This window comes from Mesitornis unicolor, unplaced genomic scaffold (assembly GCF_000695765.1).
Source record: "Mesitornis unicolor isolate BGI_N332 unplaced genomic scaffold, ASM69576v1 scaffold36999, whole genome shotgun sequence".
NCBI classification, from domain to species: domain Eukaryota; kingdom Metazoa; phylum Chordata; class Aves; order Mesitornithiformes; family Mesitornithidae; genus Mesitornis; species Mesitornis unicolor.
Genome location: NW_010205868.1, coordinates 4,139 through 16,626, shown reverse-complemented (window position 1 = coordinate 16,626; position 12,488 = coordinate 4,139). Strand labels below are relative to the sequence as shown.

Here is a 12,488-nt window from a genome sequence, read left to right as displayed (position 1 = left end):
TAAAACCCAGCCTCCTATATGCTAATAAATAAACTGCTCTATTGCAAGATTCAGATCAAAGGTTTAAAAAGGCAGAATTATGCTACTATTATATAATATCAAAATATTACTGCTATCATCACAAGTGGCATATATGCAAAATGCAGTTGCACAATAATGCCTAGGCAGATAGAGAGCAACACTAAGTCTGCCGACTAAAAGTGAACGATATACCCATTTTAGTTTTCTGTCTAGTCTTTTGGCATCTTTGCATATGGTGCAAAAGCAGAAGCTACCAAAGAATATCACGTTTTGTATAGAATAGTGAATAATTTCTCCAGATAAGACTGGTGCAACGCTAGCTAATTTTAAATCTGCTATGAGTAACACAGTCAAACCTAGTTAGTATGCAAGAAACTTATCTCTTAACACAGAATGCAAAGTTATGATGCAACAGCATGAACAATCCCTGGTTGTCCAGTTTTCAGTATAAAGGTAGTGCATAGATCCAAGTTTCTATTTCAGTTTGCTGAACAAAGCAGTAGCTTTCATTTCACTTTTGCTGGGCAGCCTGGAAAGCTTTCAGTTCCAGCTGGTACCACTCTGGTGCTTCTGGCCCGTTTTGGCCAACGGGGTTGTGATCGTATCCATAAGCCACTGTTAACTCTTCATCCTTCTCCACAGCTCTGATGGTGCGGATGCATTTGATGGGCCCAAAGCGAGGATGAACAAACCTAGACAAAGAATAAACACTTTTGCTAGGCTGAGCTGTTGATTCACAGACTCTGCTAGCCCCTTTTATAGTTTCAGAAGTCACTCACGGTTCAGAGTAATATCACATAATCTGATATGAGTAGATTGCTTTGAGTCAACCTTACAAAAGCTTAAGTAATAAGGGCAAAAATATCGATATATTAAAACAGCTTTGTGTAGCTCCATTAATTGAAGTTTTCAACAGTGCTGTAACATTGCTTGTATGTAATAAATAATTAAAACAAAATTAATCACTGCCATGTGCCTTGGGTTTGCAGTAGTAAACATCCACATGACAGAAAACCAGCACAGATTATGAGAGTCTGGAAACCATGGAACATTGCTTATCAGTTTCCACATCCAGGTTACCAACCAAACAATCATCACTTACTTCTATACATCTTTCCCCAGGGTCCTAGAGTAAAGGAAACCAGCTTATTTAATGAAAGAAAACTGTTTTCTACATATATAAACATATATACACCTATTAATCTATATATATCTCCCCACAGGTCAGTCCATTTATACATTGGTATGAAAATATTTATACTCTTGAGCACATGTATACATCAAAAGGTTCTTAGTGCTCTGCACCAGCTGCAGCACAGCAAGATGCTTACTTTTGGAGTTTCAGAAATGACAGCACATTGGAGGGTGCTGGTCAAGCACCTGTAGTGCAGCAAATATGGTGAGGTCCTAGCTGAGCTAGGATTTGAAGAGCTGTGCTTAGGCATTTTAGAATCAACAGACAGCTCCTAAAGTTCATGCACTTGCAATGCCAGCCAGTTTCCTACTCGGCCCAGGTGAGCAGGAACCCCCCCAGTGCCTGGACCCATTACTCCCACTCCCAGCCCCACTCTCTGCTCCCCATCTGCCCAGATGTGCTGCAGGTCCCACTCTGAAAGGCAGGACTACTTACGGGTCATAGATGCAGTTTGGAGTGAAAGAATGGTTGGCCTTATGCCCCAGCGAGGCACAGTACTTGGCGGCGTGGTTGTAGGGTTCTGGCACGTCTATGACCGTTTCGTCATCCAGGGATATTGTATTTCCATTGAGGGCCCAGTCTCTGCTGTCTACCTAGTGTGCAAGGCAAAAAATCAGTGTGGGTGCGTGCGCGCGTGAGTGAAAGGGTCAAATTTATCAGCAGTTTGAAAGCAAAAGTTCAAATATATGCAACTACAGCTTTCCCTGTATAAGTTACTAAAAAAGCCCCATCACTTTTTTTTTTCCTATAGAAACTTAGGTGAACATATACTTTCTTTCAATGAACTCTATCATATTAAATCTTAAGGGTGTAAGATCCTACTATTTCAGAAGGAGCAACGAAAATTCAGACTGACTTTTTTTTTCTCCTTTACCTCCTGGTGTGTAATTCGCACTCCGTTGTAAAAGGACATAACTGTACTGGCCTCTGCTGCTATTTTTGAAAATAATCCTTCTCCAGCACTGGAAATGAGAGACACATCAACATACACCCTACATGAGGAAAAGGACATGGAATTAGTGATTGACTACAGTTTTCATTTTCAAGAAGTTTTATCACCATGCTACTGGCATAAAGACTAATAATTTAGTATAACAACAAAGCAAGTAATAATAATCCAAATCCTTCAAGTGCAACTCCTTGTCCTTCCTCTCCTCCACACATTCTCTCTATTTTGGCAAAATGGGATTTGGTAGGAAGTGGAGGCTGACTTTATCTGTTAGTTTGAAAATTAATTTTTAAGTGCCAATCTAGCATTAATACTCAATAATAGCTTAAACTCAGGAACACCCTCAATAACATACCAGAATCTCAAAGGTCCCCACTAAGCTGAGACTGCTGGTGTGTACTTGCACAGATTATTACTCCACTGAAGAAGAGTTTAAGGTGAAGGCTTAGACCTTCAAGTACTTGATCCAAATGAATGCCAGCACTTCACTAATCACTTATTTGGACATACCACGGTATCAGAAAAGGACAACAATTGAGATTGCTATAGAGCAAGGCCTCTTGAAAGTCTACGTAACATGTGTAATTGTGGAATAGCCATGGAGGAAATAGAAAAGTGCCACTGACTATGATGAGACAATTGCTGAGCAATGTGTTTTGACATTACAGGGTTGTCACAAACACAATCTCACTTTTCTTCAACTTGATGATTTAATCTTGCCAATTTGCTAGACTGTAGGGAGGGGAGAAAACTTTGTACAACACGTGCCATCCAGCAAAATGCACTGAACACAGCACACTGCAACCCAGAGCTAGTTACACATCTAGAAAATAGGGAACAGCATACTTATTTGCTCAGAATGTTGTAGATATGGGCTATTAGTGGTGTCCAGGACTTCACTGAACATGTATTTGAAATGCTAAGAAATTATCCTTGTTTAATCTCTTAAAAGTTATTACTGTATTCTACCCACTAGAGTGCAATTTTATTGTGCAAATCAAAGAGTTCAATCCAGTCAAATGCTGACTGATGTGCAGTAATGGACTACATTTCACAAACCCTTACATGCTTTTAAGATACATTTTAAATGAGAGAATGCTTGCAAAATTAGGCCTGAAATATGTAACAGCAAGGAAATACGGATGATATTGAAAGATGAGAGAAGAAATAAAAGCCTACCTCTCTGACTCGTATGGATCAGGAAGAAGTGCATTTGTAGAAATGCAGGATGAAGTAGATTTGTCAAAACTGTACACTGGGCCTGAAAAAACAGAAATCAACAATGGAAATATACTAATTGGCAGTACTGGAAGCACGCAAATTAAATTTTAACGACTGCAAGAAATAAATGTTATGTTTCCAAAAGAAAGGTATTAAATAGAATCACACCAGTAAAAGGTTTTCAGCGAGATACTATTTCTTGATTATTTTTTCCATCAATGTACTAAAGTAGCAGCATATTATCACAAAATGGTGATATCTAAGTTCTTCAGGCTACCAACCTTTAAAGGAGGACTGGACAGTCTTTCAAAACTGACCCTCCCAGAATCTCTACTTAAAAAGTAAAGCAAAATTTAAAAGGATGTATTCAATAACACATTAATTACAAAAAATCTTGGACTATTTAAAATACAAACTGTTGAAGAGACTTCAATGGTGTCCCAGAAGATAATGTTCAATAATGACAAAGTACAATTGCTACAGTCATTTATTTTCTACCATTAATAAGCAACTCAAATTATATCCTTGCATTCCTCTCCAATCAATTGCCAGAGGGCCATCTGGGAGACAGGTTAAGATGCAGGTGGAAATAAGATGGGGTGAAAAAACCCCAAACAAAAATATTACAAAGTTTGATAAAAGGCTGTTGTCCTTGGTGTCCAAGGTCTGTTCTGGCTGAAGGTAGCTCCATCCAGAGTGTAACTGAATCCTATTTACAAAGCACAGCTGTACCCTCTCAGAAGACATGTTTTAAGTTAATTTTTATTTGCTATCAAACCAGAGATTTAAAAAAAAAGTTGCAGGCATTTGCTTCTCAACCTCTTTTCACTGTTCTCATTTCATACTGAGTGAGATAATCTTTGCCAGCAAAACAGTAAATGTGTTAGCATAGTTCCTGTTGATTACTCCTGGCCCTGTCCACAGGTTACCCTACTCACCTCCAAAACTTCACATAAACCTCAGGGCAACAAGACCACTCCAGAACTATAGGCCCAAGCCACCACTGCCCTGGAGAAGGAGCACTGGCTACATGGGTCAAAAGCATCACCCTGACCCTGATCATTTCAGCAAGCCTAGACAGACTGAAGGGTGCTGATGAATCGCACTGTTACACAACTGAGTCTAGCTCACTAATTCCAACCTCGGTGTCCTTTCAGCCCCGTAATGTAGATGACAGAATATCTGCTGTGCTAACATTCACTTGCACAAACCCAACTGACAGAGCAACAACCAAACCACAGCCTCACTCTCCACTTTTAGTTATTTTACTAACAAAACAAAGCCTGTAACTGTGCCAGCATTAACACTGATAAGCAGGTTTTCATGCTGGCACAGATGGCAATGTTGCGTAACAAGCAGGGCTGTGCCCATGAGCACGCAAAAGAAAGGTTATGGGACACAATTCAGCAGCACCACTGCATGGGTCACTTCCTATTTGTTTCCAGGGCAAAGGAATCACCCCACATGCCTTTCTGCCCAAATTCATAATTTAGAAATAGGGCTTCTGGCTAACAGACTTCTTATTGCAGCCAGGCTTTAGATTCTCTAACAGGAAACACAACAGAAACAGTGTCGTTTGTGGCGAATTGCTGGTAGCAAGAATACAAGTTTCTGTGTTAGCTGAATAAGTGATCCTTGTCGTCCCTTCCAACCTGGTATTCTATGATTCTGAACTTACTGCCTGATACTACTTCAAACTGAGGTTTCCCATCCTCCACAGATGTCAGAGTTGCCAGTTTTGCTTCTATCATTTCTCCATCTATGAACCTTCCAGAATATGCAGTCTTTCCATCAGGGTACATATAGGCTATTTTCTCTCCAGTCATCTCCCCTTCTTCATTCACTTCTCCCACAAGGCTGCCTCCATCCTGAAAGCACAGGCAAGAAAGAAAAGTTAGAGCATTTAGTTATACTTCACTATCTTCAGTAAATGAAAAAGGTTTTTCCCAACTTTTTACAGTCAGTTCAGATGTGAGTTCATGAAAAGGAGTGAGAAACAGACACATGAAGTTGGGTGAAGTCATTCCCATCAGGATAAAACTGATAAAAGAAAATATCTGGATTTTCTATGTTGTTTGAAATAGGCAAAACCCAAGGTCTTTCCTTCGGTGTGACACAAATACTGAGCTTCAATTGACAACATTTTAATGCAAACAGTCTGTGAACAAAGGCCCAAAGCCACACACAAACTCTATCTGAGTTTTCTTAGCTTGATACTGTGCTGGAGGAAAGAAAAAATTAAAATGCTGTCTTGTTCACTGCTAATTCATGGTGCACTAAAAGACTTCAGCCTATTAAAAAAAAATATAATTTGCTGGACAACTGGAGAGTTCCTCTGTCCCCAGCAACGCCCCATGATGTCAGGTGGTAGTCAACAAGAGCAACTGTTTGCTGAAAGCCATCACCAGCAACATTTTTCCTCTCTAAGTGTGACACATTTTAGCCCTGGGCTTTGCCATCTGTGATTTGCCTGCAACTGTGGTTAGGTCTCTTTACAGAATTGCAGAATGAGATGCATAGATCAGCACAGGTCTGACTCAGGTGTTTATTTCAAAAAGGACAAGGAAACATCTTCAAATAGTGCCCTGGAGCAAAAAAGAGTAGGTGTGACATGGAAACAGACTGCTTTAGAACAAGATCTCTGCATGCCGACTCTACTGCAGAGTGCCACCATTTTGTTCAACTCCAAGGATGAAAGAGTTTCAAACATATCATAGCAACGAACAGTGAACCTTAAGACTGGGTAAAAATTTGTGTACATAACATCATGCACAGAATCATGCATAAACAATTGCATGGCAAAGTTTTGTGGGTTTTTTTTTAACACCTTGCATCCTTCAGTCTGGCCAGATGATAAACAAACTCCAAAGATCTGTATTTCCAGAAGGTACAGCAACACTTTGTCAGCTGGAAGATGAAACAGGAGACATAAGACCTGAAGGGTCAACTGTGTGTATTTATACGCTACTAGTGAAAAACTGCTACTTGTCTGGTACCGTACACCAAGCATTTGTTGATTCTAACAGACATGCATAATGCCAATTGTGAAAACCAGTAAATAAAATGAACAGACAATGGTAAGCATTTGAAATGAATCTGCAATTAAAGTATGTGCAATATGCTGCACAGAAACAGATTGTTTTTTGACCAGCAGCTTAATTACAAGCAGATGTTTCCCCCTCCTTAGCACAGGGTAAATATTGAAAGGTTCAAGTCTAGAGTGCTGTGTAAGGTTAATAAGAATGAAAATTTTAAAAAACTACATTAAAAAACCCTAAAATCCAGTACAACCATTATTGCTGGTAGATATTTGTTTCATCCGGAGAGAAAAGATAAATAACATAATTATGCTATATATAAAGAGGGCAGGTGGTCAGGCTTACTGGGTAATAGATCCAACAAACTCCATGTCGAATGTTGTCTTTATACTGCCCTTTGAATATCAGCCGCCCGTCACTGTCATACTCCTGGGCTGGTCCATTCAGCTCTCCATCCACGTATGTGCCATGAAGCACCACTCCATCCTCGTAGGTGTAGATCCCCTGGCCTTGCAGGGCATCGTCAACATAGTACCCTTCCAAGGTGCTGGGAAAAAGAGAAAAACAGTGGTGGAAGACTATTCATCTCCCTAGGAAGTGAATTCAAAGCCTCCACACACGGCACAGCACAACCCTGCTCCTCTGCTCATTATCACAGAGAGGCGAAGGAGAAACATTCAAGAAATCCAGGTCCTAGGAAGCGCTGAACTGCTGATGCCTGGCTTGCTGCTGCCGGGTCCCTTACAAGCCTCCCCAAAACACACACCACCACTGCAAACATCGCAGCTTGTCTTCATTTTTGCAGTGGCCTCTCTCAGAAAGCCCAGGCTGTCCCAGGGCAGAGCTACGCACAGGTGGATTGGCCTCCCAGGAAACCCATGCCAAAAGGCCTGGCGGCTGCCAGGGCTCCCACACTGACACACTGCTTCCAGTCTCTCTTCTGTCCCCCACGAGGCATCACTGTCCACAAAGTCTGAAACTCTGATGCGTTTGCTAGTTTCAAGCAAATTTGAGAGGGATCAGAGGAAGGGGAGTAGGAAGGTTAAGCCTGATTTCTCTGGAAAGCCATAAAGAAAAACAGAAACTTGTTTCTACGGACCTCCAAAGGCAGAGAACATCTTACACTGTCCTTTCACCAGGACACACGGACATAGCATTCTTCACCCAAATTGCACTGCTGAGCTTTTTTTCATAGGCTGAGGTAGAAAACTGAAGCAGCGAGTGGACTGCTCGTGGTCAAAGAAATTATTGCTCAAGCAGGCTACTCTCACACTAGGATTTTCTACCCCCTATGTCTGGATCTTTGGTGACATCTCTGGTGAGATGAAACTGAACTGCCACACAAGTGGACTGTAACAGGGCACAAACCGCAACCGGCTACCAGGTCAGTGTTAGCTCCCCAGCAACATTTCACAACAATCTATACCAGATGCGCTAAAAGTACTGTCAGTTCTCATGTATTCCTGTTAAAATGGAACGCAGCCTGTCAAACAGGACTAGTGCTGCACTTGGATCTGAACAAAGAGATGTGATTTCATTTCAGTTTTGTCTTGAAAACCCTCTAGAAGGAGTGCAGTAATACCTTGCAGTCTGCTTCATTTCCTTTCTTAAAAAAGGCTGCTGAGAGAAACTACAAAGAATGAAAGCAAAATAGTAAAAGACAATCTACTCAGTTATTTCTTTCTCATGTTACAATTAGCACAAGGAAATAGAAACTGTTTCTCTTTTACCCCAGCATACATAGTTAACAGCCAGCTGCAGTACACATGCTTTCATGGCATAATTCTTTTTCCATGGGAAAATACACTACAGTAAAAGAAGGTACATTACCCATGACAGAAGAGAGTGTTTAGAAACTTGACTTCAGCTTTGGCTTCACACAGCTCCCTTCACACCAATGCTGTTTTAAACAGTTCCTTTCTGCACCCTGTGTGTTGTCCCACAGCACTGCTCACATAGCCTTAATGCAAACCAGCTACTGAGCAGAAACGGGCAGCAAAGCTGCTTTACTTTTCAGTCGGATGAATTTCTTGATCCAGGTTGCTACAGAGCTGCACAGACAGCTATGGCACCACAGGGAAGAAACAGAGCAGAGGAGGGAACCACCAGAAGTCTCTGCATTTTTTCAGCTATAAACGACATCACTTTTTCAGCTATAAATGACACCACTTTTTCCTGCAGTTTATCACAGATCACCAGATTTTAAATTTGTTGTAGCTGACAACACACACAGAGCCCACATGCAGGATTACTCTTTAAAAGAAGCAGCCACCCCCAGTTTATGTCATGAAAAAAACCTCAAACAAACCAATCTTGTTAGCTTTAATGGTATTAGTTGAAGTTAACAAGTTGCTAAACTACAACAGTGCTTCAGGACTAGAAAAAAATGTCTTTTCCTTTTACTGTAACTCAAATCCCTAGGTTTTCTTTCATTGTATTGAGTCCCAAAGTCCAAAGGATCGATCTCTTTCTACTCTCCTATCATCCAAGGAAATAAAGTTACCTAAAGTAAAAATTCCATGTCTTTCAACCTTGCCTAAAAAGCCAGGTTCTCTAAGACTTCCCTGTTATTCACAGGTTGAGGTTTTTTTAAGTTATACCCCTCCATCTCTCCTCTCTCTTTCTCTCTTTTTTTAAGCTGTCCAAGTATGGTGTCTGCAACCAGACACAATACTCGCAACTAAGACCTGGCCAGCACCAGGAGGAATAAATAGCTTCTGTGCCTTGCATAAACCGAATCTTGTTAAAACAAACCCTAGCTAGCCCACGTTTCTCCAGTTTGCTTCTCAGATTATCATATTTGTGATAATCTAAACCTTTCCTAAAGTCAAAATTAATCAGGTGAACTGTCTTTCCGTTACCCACCAGGCCCAGAGGGGATCCAGGATATCCATCACCTAAAAATTAAACTAGTGATAATACCTGGGGGAGAATACTTACTGCAATATCCTTTCAGATACTAAGTTACACTGATAGACCTCATTCCATTCATTCCTCACTCCCTGATCTCCCACTTGCCCCTCTATATGGGAACAGTAAAAACTTTTTCTTAATAACAATACCACTCTCTAGTCTGATCTGGGAGCTGCCAGCTTACAAGAGTTTCTAGTTAAGGGAGAACAGCAGCTGTAGCTCAGTGCCAAGCACGACTCTCATGCTCAGTGGTTGCGCAAGGTGGTTTGTAATGTACATTCCAGCAAACCTTAGCACCAATGAATGCTCAAGCACAAGATCCAAAACAGGGAGTATGCCAGAGATGAAACTTCTCTCTCTGAAAGAGTATGTTGGGTTCTGTTGCATTTTTCAAGGAGGAGGACAAAACAACTGGTATTTCATTCCAGGTTTCCACCCCTTAAATAATCAACAGGAAAGGGGCAGCTATTCTAATAAAGGGAAAAGTTTTCACTGAGGCAAACAAGGCAGCTAGGCAGCCAACCCTATTTCACAACACTCAAAAAACTAGAATGCTTACATTGCTGCCAGCCCAGTGCCCAATAGGGCTCAACTATTCCCAAACAACAGACCTAGAGCAGCTCAGCTGTCAGCCTTTACTGGCAGCCTGGGAGGGAAACAGATCCAGGAATGCTGAAACCAGCTAACTTAATACACTGAAGCACACAGTACTGAAAGGGAAGAGGCGTTTTGAGAAATTTTGGGGATGCATTTCTCTTCTTCGTAACTACCTGGGTATGGATAGGTAAATCGCAACATCTTTAGTAACTAAACTCACTGCTTAGCTAATGCTGCTTTAGCTAAATTAAAATGAGCTTAGAGCAGTTTATAAAAATATCCCATTTTCCAAAAGCGTATTACAGACTATTATTGTGTATTTTCATTTTGCTAGTTCCTGAAGTCCTACAGTAGCCAACTGTTCCATTTTTGTAAGGGTTATAGGGAAAAAAAAAGTTGGCAACGCTGAAGCACTACAGCAAAGGCTCAGCACAGGCAGCAGCAGCCCGAGTTTCCCCGCAGAGCACTGCCTGTACCCTGGATTACTTGGAGGAGCAGCTCCATAAACAACATAATGGGTCAGTTTCTCTGACTACAATCAGCAACCGCTCTGCTGAGATCATCAACAAGCACAGAAGCATTATGTACGTGTGTTCATAGAGACTTTGTCTGACAATTTTAAAAAAAAAGGCTATTTTAGAGAGGTCAGCTGCCGGACAGTACTGATTTTCAGTTACTCACACAAGATTTAGTAAGCCCATTACCAACAACAGTGGGGATTTTTCTTCATCCAAGCTTGGAAGCCTGATCACTTTCTGCTTAACTGAATAAATATATTATCTTTCTCATGAAAAAAAACCCACAATCCTCAGTAGGAAGCAATTGCAAAGGGAAGTGCAGACAAGGAGCTGACTCACTGAAACAGCACAATACCTCCACTCCTGCTCAGAAGTTCGCAGAGCAGGAGGAGAGGAGACCCAGCACGACTGTCAGTTTAACAGCTGCTATTCATAGTGCCACCGACAGCTGCAAACCCATGAAGAATCGTGTCATTTTATGCATCTGCTGCTCCCTTGGAGCAAGTTCTGAGCAACTGCAGAGAGACAGGCTGCAGTTGGGGGAAGATGTACAAGGTGTTCATAATGAAGACCTGAGAAGAAAACATATGCATAGGCACAGACTAGCCCAATTTCATTGCCACAGTTCCCAGTGAAGAGAGGGGAAATTATAGGGGCTTTTCTGAAAACAAATCAGGCCACAAGCAACTTGCAGGGGATTAGGTAGAGTTGGGAACAAGACCATATTTAACTCAGCCCTTTAACCTCTCAACAATTTCCAAGACCAAGCAGAGGGTAAGCCTCTCTGCATGGGGTCTGGCACAGGCAGCTCCCAGTCCAGTTGCAGTCTCTTTATAGGACAAAAAGAATTCCACTTGCAGTTACAGATGTGAACTTCATAGTCCAAGTCATCGTCTGCATGGTTGCCAATAGCTCTGACCACCTCCCAGTCCTTATGGCCTCTAATTAGTTCATAATTTTACAGTGCTAGAAGTGCTCACACCACTGCATTCTCCCACCAGGGAACAACTCCAGGCACCGCGTTACAGACAAAGCTCCCAAGCCCACAAAGGTACCCTGTCAGCACTATGGCTACAAAAGCAGTAGAGGAAACTTTCCAGCTACAGCTTTTAATGACAAAGCTGATCCAGAAACTCAGCAGCATACAATCAATGCAGATCAGTTATATATCACTGCAAGCAGGAGGCAGAATATAGAAGAAAAATTGAAGAGACAGTGTCTACCTTCCATCAAAAAAGAAGAATTTGCCACGGCCATTCTTCTCGCCATGCACGAAGTTTCCCTCAAATCTGTCTGTCGATGAATAGGTGACTGTACAGAATCCATGTGGCAACCCATCATCATCTAGATGCCCTGAAATAAAATCCAAAGAGCAAAGAAACACATTAAGCAGTATACAAAACTGCAAACCTGTTCTGACTATATTGATGCTTGAAATGCAGTAGCTCCCTAGTCCAAAACAGTAATCTGCATCAAAACATTGCTGTTAGGAGCAGTGAGCAGAGATTCAGTACAACTGAAGCCTGTACTTGTGTAATACACTTTGTTTCAAGTAAAAAATAAAAAAGGTCAGGATAAAGGGAAATGGATGAGAGACAGGAAAGTGTAGAGAACAGTAAGTAAAAAGATATCCTTCTAAAAGAAACCAAGGTTCATACTATTCTAACTTGTGTTAATATACATCTTCAAAAGTATAATTCTTTGTCTAAAATATGTATTTTCTGGTGAGAACCAAACAGATTTAGACTTCAGTCCACTGAGTAAGAAAGGGTTTGTTTTTTTCTTTCAATAAATGCACGTCTTACAAAAATGTGGGTGTGCCACCTCATAGCTATATCCACAGGAATTTAAAGAAATAAAAGCACGTCATATTGTAGTACTATGCACTTTCAATATGTCAGCCAAACTGCCATTTCATATTTTAAGTGCTGCTCTCCAGTGCCTTTCTGATGTGTTCACATTACAACCCCCCATCCTGTTCCCTTTCCTAGCTATATCAGTTTTTCCCATTACAGCTGTTCCATATGGGGAAAGCA

The 12,488-nt window shown here is 41.2% G+C and overlaps 1 protein-coding gene across 1 annotated transcript; it reads right to left on the bottom strand.

Moving 5' to 3' along the window:
- Positions 1-448: 448 nt before the first annotated feature.
- Positions 449-11,805, bottom strand: SETD7 (SET domain containing (lysine methyltransferase) 7; the record flags this gene model as incomplete). The annotated part of the gene is made up of 7 exons (XM_010191571.1): positions 449-713; positions 1,652-1,809; positions 2,091-2,208; positions 3,345-3,426; positions 5,065-5,254; positions 6,770-6,971; positions 11,676-11,805. Coding segments are annotated over 7 exons (1,061 nt in total), but the record flags the coding sequence as incomplete, so codon positions are not given.
- Between the last annotated feature and the right edge of the window lie 683 nt (positions 11,806-12,488).